This window comes from Canariomyces notabilis (genome assembly GCF_033297395.1).
Source record: "Canariomyces notabilis strain CBS 508.74 unplaced genomic scaffold N656scaffold_3, whole genome shotgun sequence".
NCBI lineage: Eukaryota > Fungi > Ascomycota > Sordariomycetes > Sordariales > Chaetomiaceae > Canariomyces > Canariomyces notabilis.
In genome coordinates, this window is record NW_027041825.1 from 772,418 (window position 1) to 787,262 (window position 14,845).

Below are 14,845 nucleotides of genomic sequence, written 5' to 3' on the forward strand. Positions count from 1 at the left end.
ACTCCCCAGAATCTACTAGTACTTTATAGAGCTACAGGAAGCCCGCTCTCCCGAAGACTCCACGATCACGCATTGCATGCAATTCCCAAATTGGCAACTAATGTCCCAACTGATACCGACCATTACCCCGATCAAGCAGCATGCCTTGCGGTCCAAACTCGGAATACCTAACCACTTAACGAGCCCTGTATCGGCCAACCCAACCCAAACGCCGTCATGCAGGCCCAACAATGCGATACCGGTACTCTAAAAGAAACGCCACAAACAGTGGCCTAGTCGCTGCGCAACATGCTGTCTACCAAGTCGCCCAGTGGACCCCAGTAGTCCTTGCCGCTGGCAAGGTTGTGCTCGTCGATGAAGAGCACATATTGCTTGAAACTAGTGTTGAGGTGCGGCTCCAGGCCAAGCTCCCGGATGACGGGGTAGTGGTGGCAGTATATGTGGGCGTAAACACGGTACATGCGCTTGAATATTTGACGGACCAGGGCGGGGAACGACTTGGGGAACGGTACGCCTATTCCTGGTCAGTTTCTGTTGACACGGTGCTAAACGCGACGGGTCGTACCAATGCGACTCGGAAGAACCGCCTCGTTGTCAATATTGCTTTGGACCCAAGTCATCAGCTGCTCGATGTATGCCGGCGCAGGCATCTTGGTCGGTCGTTTGAAGTTCTCGGAATCCTGCCACAGATACTCGAACCTGACCCAATCAGTAATGATATTCACCTCGGTGGTCGCAAAACGTACTCGTCTGTCGCCTTCATCTCGGGACATGATTGGGGGGAGCAGAATTCGGTAATCGCGCCGTACAGGAGGTTGATCTGGTTGTAGAAATCCACCACTAGAGTCCCAGTCAGCATCCGCACTCCGACATGTGCGCATTGCGAGAAGCGACCCACTGTTGACAGCCAACCATTCATTCTCATCTTCGCCCTCTGGGAGTTTCACCACCTTGCGCAGACTGCCACCACCTAGTGTGGCCTCGGCATACTGGCGAAGCTGATAGCTCGTAGCGCCGCCTTTACCGGGCGCTCGAGGTCGGAACTGGTTCTTCGCCCGCTGATTGCTATAACCGCGCGCAAAAAGTTAGCCATGTTGTCAGGTCGCATCTGCAGCGCGTGAGCTCGGGCGCCGCTCCGCGAAGCGGGTCGGGCCGCGACGGGCAGGCTTGGAGGTTGCGCTTGCGCTTGCATGCTGGGGGACGGGTAGCAAATACAATTGGAACGTAGCCATTGTGTCGGGTGGACAGTTGCGAAATGGAAAAGTCAACTCACACAGTTGTAAGAAAGGAGCTCATGGCGAGAACCAGGGAACTTGGGCTCTCGACAGGAGGCAGCTGAAGACTGAGGCCACCAGACCAAGGATAGCGGGGCACACACGTTATGACGCAGGTAATGGAGCCACTCCACCAACAGATGCAAGCAATGCAAGCGGAGTCCGGGGCTGTGCGTGTACTGTACAGTGCCTGGATATACGATCTGGCCGGTTCTGGCTTTTTTCAAAGAAATGAAAGATGTGCTTGATTGGGAAAACGTACGGTGAGAATACATGTAGAGATGTCTGGCTCAGTTTTCAAAAGTCAACAACAGGATTGGTGCCAACAAAGCGGGAGAATGTTTACACCAGCGCTCTGGCAACAGCGACGGGGACAGATTGATTGCATCAGATTGCGGCACGTCAGTAGCGCAGCGGCGCTTGGCAAGCGCCTCAATTATTGTGTGGGGTCGTGGCACCGATCTGGAAAGGTGCATTCACTCATCTTGGCTGGACTCTTTCAGCCCTGGGCCCCTGACGTGGATAAAATCATGAAAGAACCAAACACTTGTCGGCAATTGCAATCGCAATCTCTGCACTTCGGCCTCGTCGTCTTCATCAAGACAGAGAGTTGTGCTTATGGACCGCAACATTTTCTCGGTCTCTGTGGTAGTCGCCTGACTTTGCTTTGGATATGGTTCGCTACCGGCAAGCCGCTTCCTCTTGCCTTCAAACCTTTCCTGCATGAGAGATCAGGGAATTGCTTGATTCTGTGGAGTCGACAACATGTGGCAGTCCAGCTGAAAGCACCGACATGAGGGGGTGATATCAGGAGCTGCCTCGTGGAACTTCCCATCATCAATGTTTTGTTTGTCGTCGCCCATCTCATGCCGGCCCGGGACATCCTCACCCGAGAATGTCGCACGCAGCACCCCGCATAGACAAAAGGGATCCTACTCTGCAACGGGTAATAATGCCCATCTTGCCCTGTTTAAGGGACGCGAACCCCTCTCTACCAGGCTAATGGGCCGCCAGCGTATGGATGTACTGTGTAGCTGATTGTTGGGAATTCGTGGTTCCGACTGACCGGGTCACCGTCGGGTTGGGGGAGATATCATGTAATGTATCTACCCATTGTAAGCCGCATGCCTGACAGGACGGTAGCCGCCAACGTTGAAACATATTGGCCATCAGCATAGACAATGCGTGTTCTGAGCCTTCTCCTTGTACTGTTCGCCCTCGCGGAGGCAGTCTCTGTTAACCAACGACGGAGAATCGTGCAATCTTTCAACATCCGCCGAAGTAGGAGCTCCGACTCTACACCGCTACAGGTAGGCAATGGCAACTTTGCCTTTGGCGCAGATGTCACGGGCTTGCAGACCTTCAAGCCCTTTGCCATCATGTCGACCTGGGGCTGGCATAACTTCACCCTCCCCACGAAGCCCGGCCAAACCTCTGTTCAAGGTATGCCATGTCCACAATTGTTGTGCCAGGATGCTGATGGGTGCGTCAAAGACTACTCGGAGGTGCTGTGGTGGACACACGGGAGGTTGGTCCCGTACGAGATGCCGAACCCTGACCAGAATGACATCTCGAACTGGCTCAGGGAGAACCCGCATAGGCTGAATTTGGCCAACGTGGGTTTCACCTTCGGTCGCCCGGGTGTTACCGAAGACGACTTGCAGCACAAATCCCAGGAGCTCGACATGTGGTCAGGAAGGCTATCATCGTCCTTCAAATACAACGGATCCAAGGTCCAGGTAGAAACATGGGCCGACCCAGAATCTGATACCATCGCAATCAATGTCAGATCAAAGTTGCTGAAGCGTGGCCTTGGTCTGTTTCTTGACTTCCCCTATCCGGATAATGAGAAGTTCAACGCCCCCTTTGTTAACCACTTCAACTTGACGTCTCGACACACCACGGCTCTGGAAAGGCTATCGCACAACTCTGCCCACATCAAGCACACGCTAGGCGAAACCACATATTACACCCATGTGGCATGGAGCGGCAAGGGAACCATCATTGGTCCCACAGAGGGAACACATCGCTATTCTTTCACAGCAGACCAGAGCGACGTCCAGCTGATCATCAGCTTATCCCCGGCGCCCAAGCGATCGACTACTTCATACCGGCAAATCGTCTCGTCGTCCAAGGCTTGGTGGAAATCCTACTGGTGCTCAGGGGCGTTTATCGATCTCACAGCGGTCCGAGACCCTAGAGCAAGAGATCTCCAACAGCGCATTATCACTTCTCAGTACCTCACAGCCATAAACTCGGCCTCATCCTACCCTCCCCAGGAATCGGGCTTGGTGAACAATGGCTGGCACGGCAAATTCCATCTGGAGATGACTCTGTGGCACACATTGCCATTTGCTCGCTGGGGCCACTTCCCCCTGATGTGGCGAAGCCAGCCCGCCATGTACCTGCAGTTCCTCCCCTCGGCCATTGCGCGCGCCCAGAGGCAAGGGTACAAGGGCGCCCGCTGGGGCAAGATGACGGACCCCTCGGGACGCAGCGCCCCGGGCGAGATCAACGCGCTCCTGATCTGGCAACAGCCGCACCCCATGTACTTTGCCGAAATCGAGTACCGCTCCTTCCCCAACGCGACGACCCTATCCCGCTGGGACGACATCTTGACGGCCACGGCCGACTTCATGGCGTCGTACGCCTTCTTCAACGAGTCGACGCGCGTCTACGACCTCGGCCCGCCCATGTACCCGGTCTCGGAGAACACCAACCCCAACGCCACCGTCAACCCGACCTTTGAGCTGGCGTACTGGCGCTTTGGCCTGGACGTTGCGGCGCGCTGGAAGACGCGCCAGGGCAAGCCCGTCCCGCAGGCCTGGATTACTGTTCGTGACAACCTCGCCCCGCTGCCCACGGTGGACGGGACGTACGCTGTGTACGAGGGCATCCGGGATATGTGGACTGACAACGCGACTACCAACGATCATCCCGCCATGGCGGGCATCTATGGTTTGCTTCCGCCCCCCGCGAGCGGCAAGCCACTGGACCTGGCGGCGCTGAAGAAGACGGCCGGCAAGATCAAGGAGCTGTGGGCGCTGGATTATTCGTATGGCTGGGACTTTGCTATGTTGGCCATGAACTCTCTGCGGCTGGGGGATCCGGACCAGGCGGTTGATTACTTGTTGCATCCGATCTTCCAGTTTGATGATGCGGGGTATCCGGTTGGCGGGTCGAGGGTGCCGACGCCGTATTTTCCAAACTCGGCTTCGTTGCTGATCGCGACGGCGATGATGGCCGGTGGGTGGGATGGGAGCGAAGGGAAGAAAGGCCACTGGCCCAGGGGCTGGGAGGAGGAAGTAGAGGTCGAGGGGTTCGTCCCGGCCCTGTAAAGGAGGTTGATGTGAGTGATGAGCCCTTATTAGCACATCAAAGGGAGCTAGATTAGTTGTAACCACGCATCGGATTGCCTGTGGGATGTAGTTATCGGGGCTTCAATCCCTCCTACACTGTTCAACACGACTTATCACAAGTTCCCTACCGGCCGAAACAGGACGTCATGAATTGCGTGCTGGTCGTGCCGGGCTTGAGCATTTGGTTTTCATGAGAGCCTCGCGATCCTATATCACAAGAGTGGGTGGACAGCATTTCACAATATTCTGCTTCCTAACCACCCACCTCTGCCTTCCTCGTCTCTCCCTATGGGTTTTTCATCGCCTCCCGTCCAACAATCCCGGATTTAAAGAAGGATTTCGCCCAAATTTTCGCCTTCGAACCCCTCAATAGCAAGCTTCTTAACCTTCTTCTTCTCCCTCGCCTTGTCTTGCCGTTTCCTTTGCTTAGCCAGGGTCTGCACCAACTCTGCCTCGGCAAGGTCGTATCCCGGCGGCGCGTCGTCGTCCTTGTCTAGGTCAATCTCGCCCAGGAGCAGCACATTCTCTCCGCGCACGAGGAATACGCCGCGGTCAATATCCGCATAGAGCCCCCTGGGCTGATTGGGTGCCGTCCCGGGAGGCACGAAGATCCGCTCCTTGGTGGACTGCAGCACTAAGTTTGCTGGACCGAAGCCATGTTAACCAAGAGACCTAGCCGATTATGAGCTGCTGCGTTCGGCTTGAGTCCATACCATACTGATCCCAACTGCGGAGGATGCCCAGTAACTTTCGTCCATCACGTAACGCTACCATGAGTTTTTCTGTGCCCGGTCAGTCCCCCTGAATCCCCAAGGCACGTGTGTCTTGCATGTTGCAGATATATGTGTAATCTGCCTTACTGTCAGTGAGATCCAAAAGCTGGGCAGCAGTGGTGAACATCTGAGCGGGCAGCTGCTGGGGTGGCGGAGGGGGACGCCCCAGTGCAGGCGGCATGGTCCCTGGAGCGCCGCCATGGGGTTGTTGTTGGAGATGATGCGGAGGGGGAGGATCGGAAATTGTGAGATTCTCCATTATGAGCACCGCGTCATGAGCTGGATTTGAAGCGGTGTATCCCAGTCCATCGGCGATTCGCTTTGATAGTTAAAGAACAAGGTGGGCTTCTTCTTCCACCTGCCCGTGCTGGGATTTCTTGAATTTATCTCCGAGTTAGTCAATCATGGGAGACCAGCATCATGGATACTCTGAGCGACACAATAGCACTTACATTTCTCACCCTGTTTCGGTGCCAACAGCAGTGAAGCAGGTCCCACCACAGGAGCTTAGCATGTAAGGTAACTAAACTGTCTCCGCCCCACCAGACATGCGTTTGGCCATTCTTCATGGCGGGGTCCCGCCTTAGGTTGCCGCCCGGCGACCACCTGCCGGACGGCGGGAGCCCTGCAAGCTCAGGTTGGACGGATTAACGACAGACCGGTTCATGAGTGCTCATTGGACGATCAACCTAATTCAGCCACTACGGTGGCTAGGTGTACAATACACGCAGCGTAGCCGAGATTCCGAATATGGATAGCTTCCTTACGGCAGCCACAAGACTCTGTGGGCTAAATTACATAACACCGCCCGCAGCCGCCCGGTTCTCGGGCCAGCTTATTGGCATGGATCCGCCGCCATTCGGCATAAAATAGGTACAATACTTACTCCGGGACCATGTAGAGTTGGCTACCTACCTATTGTCCTGCCAGCTCAGGAGGCCTCGCACAATAATAGTTTTCAGTCACAATACCTCTTGTCCAGAAGATGCACAAGTATCATTCCCTCGCAAATCATCCCAATCTTTCGTCTTGATCTGGCTATAGTTACAAATTGCTGCGCCTGTGCGGGCGATCCTCGCAAGACCGTGCGATCAGCCCCTCGAACAGGAACACCAGAACGCTCTCGACTCGCAGAACGAGAACGAGACCCTAGCGAACACAGAGATACCGTAGCAAATATGGCTACGACGGAGGCCGCAATGGCTGATACACCGGTCCATCGCCCTGATCGCCGTATGAACGGTTCACCTCCTCCGACGCAGTCGAAGCGAGACAAGCGCCGCCAGATGCTGGTAGATCGTCTGGCCACGCTCACCGAGAAGCTCAGCAAGGACCGAGATCAAGCCTTCCGGGAGCAACTTCACAAGATTCAGATTGACACAACCCTCGTCATGAGAGTCGACCCTTATGTCGATGGCCCTCTTGACGCCTTCGAGCAAGACCAGTTGAACGGTGACGCCGACGGACCCCAGACCCTCCTCGATAGAGCCGGGCCGAGGTTTGCCAAATGGATGGAAAAAGTCCAGGACCTAGTCGAGGAACGCGACTATCACCTTACCAAGTACAAGGTATGTCTCTTTGGTGCGCCATAGATCCGCTATCCTTGACGGCTGACTCGCCATGCTGTGTAGTTCGACTACGAGAAGAAAACATCGGAGTTCCTGAACACGCACGCCTTTAAGGTAGAAACTGCGAATCGCGAATACCGAGCCCTCTCTCAGACCCTCCGTGACCGCTTGATCAACAGCATCACTAGCAAAAAATTCAGGCTGAACAAGGAGAAAGAGGCACTGGAGATCTCGGATGCTTCTGCCCTTCTGCTTCATCCGAACCAGTTCAGCATCACCAATCCTGCCAGCCCTGGGGGCACACATAACAAGCGGACCACCCGGCAGCGGCGGGAAATGGAAGACGCCGGCATGGAAAACAGGAAACGAAAGCGCAACAACAACGACGACGACGGTTCGCCGGCACCACAACGCCGGGCCCTTGATGCCTCGGGCACCACCCCGCTCTGGCAGACAGACCGCCTGGCCTCGCGCAAGGCCACTGGCCCAATATACAGCATCGATAAGCTTTTTACCGACAAGGAGCTCACGATGTCATACAACACGGCCGCATTGGCCGCCCGCAAATACCTTCTCACACACAAACCAAAGCTTGACGAGCATGGCCGTCCTATCCCATCGCCCGATGGTAGCGACTCGGGCGCTGGCGACCAGGACGAGAACGACGGCTCAGACTCGGTCCCTTCAGCACCCATGATGGAGAGGAATGTGTCACATGCAACACGGAGCGGTCGCGGTGGGGCTAATAACCCTAATTTCATCGACGATAAGCTCACGGGCATGGAGATGCTCGCCAACTTCGACTTCCCAGGGAACTTTGACCGCATGCTCGCTGCTGACCCGAAACTGCCGCCAACGTTCCCTTCGACGTACGTCAAGGGCTACAACAAGCTAGACTACAACATTCCTAGCACGCTAAGTGCCGACGATGCGCATGCCGACCTCAGGGTGATGAAGGCGTTGAAGGATTACGACGAGGCCAACGGCGTCGGCGCCAACTTTGAGATGGAGAACGGCAGCCGTAAGCTTCTTGAGGCGGCATCGCTGCGGGCACGCGATCACCGCTTTGTAGCGTTTCTCCAGGGAGAGCGGCCGTCGGAGAACCAAGTGAGGAAGCAGCTGGGACTGCCAGTTCTTTCAGATGTTGTCGAGCCCGTGGTGTCCAACGAAAGAGCTGGCACGCCGAAGCCTGGACACACAGGCACGCCGGGGCCCTCGCCTGCTAAGCCCTCGGCACTGGGAGGTGTGCCTATGAGCAGGCAGTCGAGTGCCAATGGGGCACCGATGAGTCGGAGCAGCAGCCGGAAGGGTGGCCGGGGTGGGCGGAGTTGACGAAGGGTCCTGGTGGAGGAAAATAGGAGGGAATCGCGGATAAATATAAGGAGTCTGGAAATCGAACTTGTTTAAGGGATTGCTCCTGGAGGCTTAAGCAGGAGTTTGGGACATTGGGGGATTTTTAAATGAGGTGTTGGGTTGGTGGCTATAACTCGGGCACCCTGGCTATTATAGCTTTGCTCTATACCCCGAGATCTCGGGCAAGATCTCGAGCTTTGATTCGCAAAATACATTTGATTAAATCTATTATTCAGAGCGGCGCTACCTAAATCAAAGTAGAGAAAACCAGATCAAACAAACCCGCTATGCTATGTCCCCAGCTTTTCCCTCTACCCAAAAACGAGCGCCCGAACTTCAATACTCTCCCTCGCCTCCGCGCCCTCCCTCGTCCGGGGATCCTCAAATGCACTATGCGGTACCCGCCCTCCCTGCACCGCCGTCCCGTCCCTCAGCGCCTCGCTGTCGAAGCACTCAAGGAGGATCCGCTCATCCCCCGTCATGCCACTCAAATAATACCACTTCTGCCCTTCATGGTACTTGATGGCGGCCGTCTGGCCCACGTAACCGGAGTCAACGTAGCGGTGCTCGACGGGAACAATGTCCTCATCGCGCAGCGTCGACGACGACGCAAACGCCAGCGGGGACGACTCGACGGGCCCCCGGTTCAGGGGCCGCCACACGTTGATGATGCGGTACCGCCCCGCAAGAAGCGCCTCGGCTTCCTCCGGGGAAGACGCACCACCGTGCCGCCGCACCCGCTGCATTGCTGACGAAGGCGTCTGGTCGATGTGCACGCGGTTGACAGGCGTGCGGGGCGCGTCGGCCGCGGCGCGCCGGATCGTGTGGTCAAAGATGACCACCTTGTGCGCCGAGGGGATCAGGGAGTGCAGCAGCGCGGTGACTTCCGGGTAGTAGTTTGCCTCGATGGAGGCGTCGTCGGTGAAGGATTGTTCTGAGGAAGCGGGCTGGTTGAGGACGATTTGGAAGGCGTCGCGGTCGAGGGAGTAGTCGGAGGCGTTGGCGCGGACGTCGCGGATCAGCACCGGAATGCCCACGTCGGAGAAGTTGCGCCGTTTGCTTGGGTCGACGTCGGCCGGCACGTCGCCTGCCAGCATGTACGGCGTGGAACGGTCCTCAGGGGGGGAGTAGAAGTTGAGCGTGGCGATCACGTCGCCCTGCGGCGGTTGAGGGGTGCTGGATGTGGTTGTGGCTGCGGCCATGGTGGTCTGGCTGTCAGGGGCTAGAAGATGATCAAGACCTCAGGACGGGTCAGGAGCCTGGGTGGACTTCGGAGGACTGCTTGCTGTTGTTGATCAAGCTGATTAAGTGCATTTGGAGAGTCTGATCTTCTCAGACATTGAGAATATATAGCACAATTCATTTCGCAGATGGTTTCACTTTGGAATACAGGTGTTACCTATATGGCGTCCATCAATTTCAAAGCACCGGGCGACAGTCGCGAATCGCGAATTCGGCATCTTGCGCCATTTGGGTCTGGCATGTCATGATCGGCTCAATTGCTACATCGATGTAATCGAACTGCCATTGCTTGAAGGTGTAGAAAATGGTTACTGGCTTCTCTGGCTTATTAATGCTTGCTGCAGCCTGCAGCTTCGAGGAAGTTGTAGTCTTTAAGGCGTTGGATTAACGAGAACCCGGATGACGTTGAGGAATTTGGAAGGGTGAACTCCAGCCCCTGTTAGGCCAAGCCATGGTGGGCCCAGTGGCGCTAGGGCCAACGGCCAAGCACGCCCGTCGACGTTAACAATTTTCCGGAATGTGGGGTTGTAGAGCAATTGTTTTGATTGGAGGTTCGCCAGGGCTTGGCCTAATCAGGAAGCATGTAAACAGACGCGGCGGCGACTCTCGATTTTCAAAGTCGCACAGGCACTGTGAAGCGCATCGACCACCGACGCTATCATTAACGTTATCGAATACCGACGCGCCATCACGGGTGCCGCGCAAAGTTTTGGGCCGTGTCGATGTCCATGTTTTGGCGACGTCATGCCCACAACGGCGATGGCGACGGCGACGGCGACGGCATGATGGACGAGGAACATACGATAACACTCAATCTGGGGTCTTCGCCCGATCCTTTGATCGATCCGGCCCTAAGCCCGCCCATGATGCCGCCCTCAGCTATCAAGGCGCGCAGTCCGGCGGCGAAGCGATTGTATACCCTCGAGTCCTCCCCGCGCAAACAGACCTTTGAGCTGGACGTTGGAAATGAAATGTCGCCACAGCGACTCCTCGTTACCGTCGAGGCCGACGAGCCGAATCGCAACACAAACCGGCGCCTATTCCAGTCGCCCACCCCGAAACGAGGCAAGACGCCGCAGAGAGTCAAGACGGTCACAACATCAGTGCCTGTGCGTGGCTTGACTGACGATGAGTCCACAACCCCGAAGCGAAGGGGGCGGCCGCGCAAGTCGGGGGGGACGCCAATACCATCACGGCGCAAAAGACCAGGGACGCCAGCGAAAGCGCCAAGGGGCGGGGCCGACCGACTGAATTCACCGCAGAAGGGCGTCCTCACCTCCGACATTGAGGATATGCAGCCGACTCCGCGGCCCACTACCCAGCCGAAGAGGGTCGCGAAGCGAAAATCCACGTCGCCGACGAAAGAGGATAGCGCGCCAGGGACACAAGCGAAGAAAAGAGGAAGGCCCAGGAAACGCCAAATTACATCGGATGATTTGGCGACGCATTTGGGTCAGGAGCAAACGGACAACGCTGCCTCAGTCCCAACGCCAGTGCACACGAGGGGCGCGGCAGCAGAAAACCAAGGGCGCGATGATATGGACGACGATATCTGGCTCGCGACTCTGTCCGACCAACCTACGCCGGCTGGTCAAACAAGACAGAAAGATCATGGCCCTGCCTTCACAAGCGACGCTTCGGATATACCCCAATCCGAATTGCAGCGACACGAACCAGAACAACAGCCGCAATATGAGTGGCCAGAACTGGGAGGCGGCATGGATTCGTACAGCGAAGCCGAATCTCAGGCTAGCGAGGATCGTGATGGTCAAGACCGGCAAGACACAGTCATGCCTGACGAGGAGTTTACCATGATTTCCCTCAGCACCCTGCCGTCGATGCAGCCGAACTCCAGCGTGATGGCACCCGAGCCCGAGGAGTTTGGAGAGGCTACAAGGTCCATAATCAACAGGAGTTTGGAATATTTGAGGCAGAGTTGGAACAGGGCGGCTGAGGAGCCTGCCGCTGAGCATCCAGTTACCGAGACCGCCGAGGGAGAAGCAGGTGGCGAAGAACTGGCTGGGCGAAACTCCAACCAGCAACATGATGAACATATCTTGCCGCCGCCGCCACCTTCACAATCTCCGCAGACGCTGCGTCGAAGTCCCCGCAGGGCGAAAGCGCAACCCCTTGCAAGACAGATAGCCCAAAAGACCCTCCAGCAGGAAGCGCATCAGTCGCCCGCACCGCACCAACCTGCCGTTGACCAGTCCGAGAACCGGGATGCTAGCGCCTACGATGATTCTTTCTCCGAGATTCCCGAGGACGTACTCATAGCCGCAACTCCACGGCAGTTCCGCCAACCCAGGAGGGGAGCCGAAGCCGAACAGGAATCGGACAAGCCCAGCCGAGAAGACATTCAGCCGTCCATTGAGCGGCCCTCAACAGTGAATCACTCCAACCCCCAATCTGAGACGAATAGGCTGTTGACTCCTGATGAGACACCATCCCCAATCCCATCCGAAACCGAAGAGCACAACGCCCAGACCAAGTCTCCTTCTCCTGGGCCTGCTCTGGGTGCTGACATGCCCTCCTCCCCGCCGATCGGAAGCCCTGCTGCCCAAACCCGTTTCACCAGCTCCATAGCACGCCATCTCAGGGCCAACTCGACTGAGACTCCTGCCGATCAGCTCTCCTCTTTCGCATCGACGACAATGGCGGCACGCGATGCCCAGCCTGTACTCCTGCCGCTCCCCGAACCCCAACCCCGACCGAGCTTATCCCCGATCGTCCGCGCAGGCCGGGCTCTGCAGCTGGTCACCTCTGACCCACCGTCGCCCCCTGGTCGAGATAGCATGCTAGGGAGCCCATTCCGGGGCTCGACAACCAAGTCCAGCCAGTCACCCGCGCCGGCTCTGGCGACGGAACAGCCCCCGTCTCGGGCCACTCGGTCGCCATCGCTGCCACAGACCGGCGCCGCGGTTGACCAGCCTCAGTCGTCCTGGCTTGCACCCCTGAATAGGATCAGGAACTTTGTTGTCCAGAGCGCGCAATCGCTCTCGCCTGCGCGCATCTCTGTTTCCGGCACAGAAGGTATGGACGACCCGTTCGGCCCGGATCCGGTTGATTCAACTAGGCGGGGTTCTGTACGCAGCACACTGTTCAGCGGCCCCGGCAAGCAGGCTTTTGACAGGGACCCTACTGTCAGTGTCGCGAGCCCGGCAGCAAGAAATTCTCCCCATGACGACGATCCCATGAGCTGGCAAGGTGAAGGTAGTGTTGCTGAGGGTTCGCAACGATCTGCATCCCCAAGTTTGAGCGTCCATGATGCCCGCGGTTCCACTGGCGTCGAGAGGGAGCCAACTGGACACCAGGAAGAACAAGCACAGAATCCAGAGTCTTCGATTGGCGCTAGGATTTCACAATGGTCCGCGAATATGGCGGAACACACAAGGGAAGAAGAGGAAATGGATGAGGTGGAAGAAGAGGAAGACATCTGGGGTATTGAAGCCCAGCGTCCCACGCCCCATGCTCTCAAGACTGCGCCGCGCAGGCAAGAGGAACCTCCCGCGGAACTCCCTGCAAGGGGCAAGATACCGAGCCCCTGGAGGAAAAACAGCCGCAGGTTGGTTTACAACGACGAATTACAGAAATACGCGGAGAAGGGCGCTCCTACTGAGTGGAACCCTTCGGTGAATGAGGATGAAGAGTATAGCATGCTCGCTCAGGGTCAGGAGCAAAGGCCACCAGTTCCATCCCGCCAACCGCCGCAAAAGAAGGGGGATTTCTCTTCGTTCTTCTCATCGCCTGCTACGCTTCCGGATATGCAAGGGCCACCCGGCCTCGGCTCCTCCAAAACACTCGACTCGCGGAGGCCTGCAGTCATGGATCGTTCCACGCAACGACCGAGAAGCCTTCTCGCAGCACAGCAGCCGCCAACATCCGGAAATACCCTCTTCTCTCATTACCTTCAGCCGTCTGCTCCGACGCGGGTGCCGTCTGTGCCGCAGAAGCAGCTTGAAATCGGCGGCCGCCGGAGGAGTATCGACCTATTTTCTCCTAGAAAAAGTAGCCCTGAGCATAGAGATACAGGCAAAGCGCCGGCTCCTCCCCAACAGAAGCAGCTCAAACTCGACGATCGCCAGAGAAATGTCGGCGTGCTCTCTCCGGGACGAAGCAGCTCTGAGCCGAAGACAGCTGCTCAGACGTCCGCGCCGCCGCCGGCTCTACATCCTGCGTCTCCGGAGAGTTCAGAAGCTCCGAGGGCAGCGATCATTCCTCAGAAGAAGAACTTCACACCACGCCGCCGGCAACCAGGTGATACCAGCAGTCTCTTTCAACGAGAGCCTGCTGCACCGTCGAATTCACTATTTAGTAATAACAAAGTCTCAGAGTTCTTCTCCCAAGCGCGCCAGCAAACTGTATCCCAGTCTCGAGCGGAGGAGCAGAGGCAAGAGACGCCAGTCTCCGAGGAGGAGGATTCGAGCTTCATCCCGCCCGTGTTGAAACCTCTGCCAGACCGCGCCGCATCCCCTAGCAAATCATGCATACGCTCGCCCCTCAAACCCAAAACGCCCGGCCGGGTAGTAGAGTGGACAAGCAGCACCCTTTCACCGCTGGCACAGGCACAGGCTCGGGCCGAGCGGCAGGCAGCGGGGTTGCCGGCCAGAGGCCAGCCCTCGCAGGGTGTGGGGAGAAGCAGCAGCAGGAATGCTGCGGTCTTGGAACAGCAACAGGAGGAGGTAGCTGAGGAGGAAATGGCAGACGAGGAACCACCCTCCTCCCCACAATCCCAGCGCCAGGACCAACAACATCATCAACATCACGCCCCTCCTCCAACCAACGTCACCACCAGGTCTACAACCACCACCACCCACCACCCCACCACCCACTTGCACACACCGTTGTTATCCCCCACAACCTGGACCCGCGCGCACTGGGAGCGTCTCGACGCCCTGCTGCAAGCCCGCAAGAAGGGGCCCCTACCACCCCCTTTCACTTCCTCTTCCTCTTCCACTTCCTTTGCCGCCCAACAACAGTTGAACCACCGGCGCCGGTTGCTGCTGGGCAAGCAGGTCGTGGCGCAGGGCGAGTCGATGCTGCTTGAGGCGTGGCACCTGGACGTGGTGGACGCTTTCAAGGCCGAGGTCGAGGCCGAGGCCGCAGTTAGGGTTGGGGTTGGGGTCAGGGTTGCCTGGGACGAGACGGAGCTTGCCAAGAGAGTGTTTGCGTTGCTTGTTGGCGAGGAGAGGAGGCGGTTGGGTTTGGTCGGGCGGCGGCGGCGGTGGTGAATTTTGTGGTTTTTTTTTTTTTTTTTTTTTTTTTTTTTTTTTTTT

General features: G+C 57.1%; 6 protein-coding genes across 6 annotated transcripts; 3 read left to right on the forward strand and 3 right to left on the reverse strand.

The window, feature by feature from the left end:
* Positions 1 to 272: 272 nt before the first annotated feature.
* On the reverse strand, positions 273 to 1,296 carry N656DRAFT_787347 (Mob1/phocein; the record flags this gene model as incomplete). The annotated part of the gene is made up of 5 exons (XM_064816596.1): positions 273 to 514; positions 566 to 699; positions 747 to 840; positions 899 to 1,065; positions 1,274 to 1,296. The coding sequence occupies 5 exons, from the start codon at positions 1,294 to 1,296 to the stop codon at positions 273 to 275; spliced, it is 660 nt and encodes a 219-aa protein (XP_064673262.1).
* Positions 1,297 to 2,455: 1,159 nt separating this feature from the next.
* Positions 2,456 to 4,612, forward strand: N656DRAFT_787348 (uncharacterized protein; the record flags this gene model as incomplete). The annotated part of the gene is made up of 2 exons (XM_064816597.1): positions 2,456 to 2,717; positions 2,769 to 4,612. 2 exons carry the CDS (start codon positions 2,456 to 2,458, stop codon positions 4,610 to 4,612), a joined length of 2,106 nt encoding a protein of 701 aa, XP_064673263.1.
* Positions 4,613 to 4,785: 173 nt separating this feature from the next.
* Positions 4,786 to 6,010, reverse strand: N656DRAFT_392223 (Sm-like ribonucleoprotein). The gene is made up of 4 exons (XM_064809504.1): positions 5,859 to 6,010; positions 5,494 to 5,793; positions 5,347 to 5,415; positions 4,786 to 5,276 (listed from the first exon to the last, which is right to left on the reverse strand). Exons 2-4 carry the CDS (start codon positions 5,663 to 5,665, stop codon positions 4,960 to 4,962), a joined length of 558 nt encoding a protein of 185 aa, XP_064673264.1. The 5' UTR covers positions 5,666 to 5,793; positions 5,859 to 6,010; the 3' UTR covers positions 4,786 to 4,959.
* A 241-nt stretch (positions 6,011 to 6,251) lies between these two features.
* Positions 6,252 to 8,574, forward strand: N656DRAFT_826853 (uncharacterized protein). The gene is made up of 2 exons (XM_064818490.1): positions 6,252 to 6,974; positions 7,038 to 8,574. Exons 1-2 carry the CDS (start codon positions 6,585 to 6,587, stop codon positions 8,304 to 8,306), a joined length of 1,659 nt encoding a protein of 552 aa, XP_064673265.1. The 5' UTR covers positions 6,252 to 6,584; the 3' UTR covers positions 8,307 to 8,574.
* N656DRAFT_775635 (uncharacterized protein) lies at positions 8,565 to 9,964 on the reverse strand. Its single transcript, XM_064814480.1, has one exon. The coding sequence runs from the start codon at positions 9,527 to 9,529 to the stop codon at positions 8,639 to 8,641; it is 891 nt and encodes a 296-aa protein (XP_064673266.1). The 5' UTR covers positions 9,530 to 9,964; the 3' UTR covers positions 8,565 to 8,638.
* Positions 9,965 to 10,354: 390 nt separating this feature from the next.
* Positions 10,355 to 14,800, forward strand: N656DRAFT_834835 (uncharacterized protein; the record flags this gene model as incomplete). Its single annotated transcript, XM_064818734.1, has 4 exons — positions 10,355 to 12,507; positions 12,538 to 12,615; positions 12,646 to 12,985; positions 13,025 to 14,800. 4 exons carry the CDS (start codon positions 10,355 to 10,357, stop codon positions 14,798 to 14,800), a joined length of 4,347 nt encoding a protein of 1,448 aa, XP_064673267.1.
* Positions 14,801 to 14,845: the final 45 nt, after the last annotated feature.

Coding starts and splice junctions, on each gene's coding strand:
- N656DRAFT_392223 (XM_064809504.1), bottom strand. CDS start 5,665: ATGGAGAATCTCACAATTTCCGATCCTCCCCCTCCGCATCATCTCCAA. Junction 5,416..5,493: donor GCTTTTGGATCTCACTGACA/GTAAGGCAGATT, acceptor GACCGGGCACAG/AAAAACTCATGGTAGCGTTA. Junction 5,277..5,346: donor CCGCAGTTGGGATCAGTATG/GTATGGACTCAA, acceptor GCTTCGGTCCAG/CAAACTTAGTGCTGCAGTCC.
- N656DRAFT_826853 (XM_064818490.1), top strand. CDS start 6,585: ATGGCTACGACGGAGGCCGCAATGGCTGATACACCGGTCCATCGCCCT. Junction 6,975..7,037: donor ATCACCTTACCAAGTACAAG/GTATGTCTCTTT, acceptor CATGCTGTGTAG/TTCGACTACGAGAAGAAAAC.
- N656DRAFT_775635 (XM_064814480.1), bottom strand. CDS start 9,529: ATGGCCGCAGCCACAACCACATCCAGCACCCCTCAACCGCCGCAGGGC.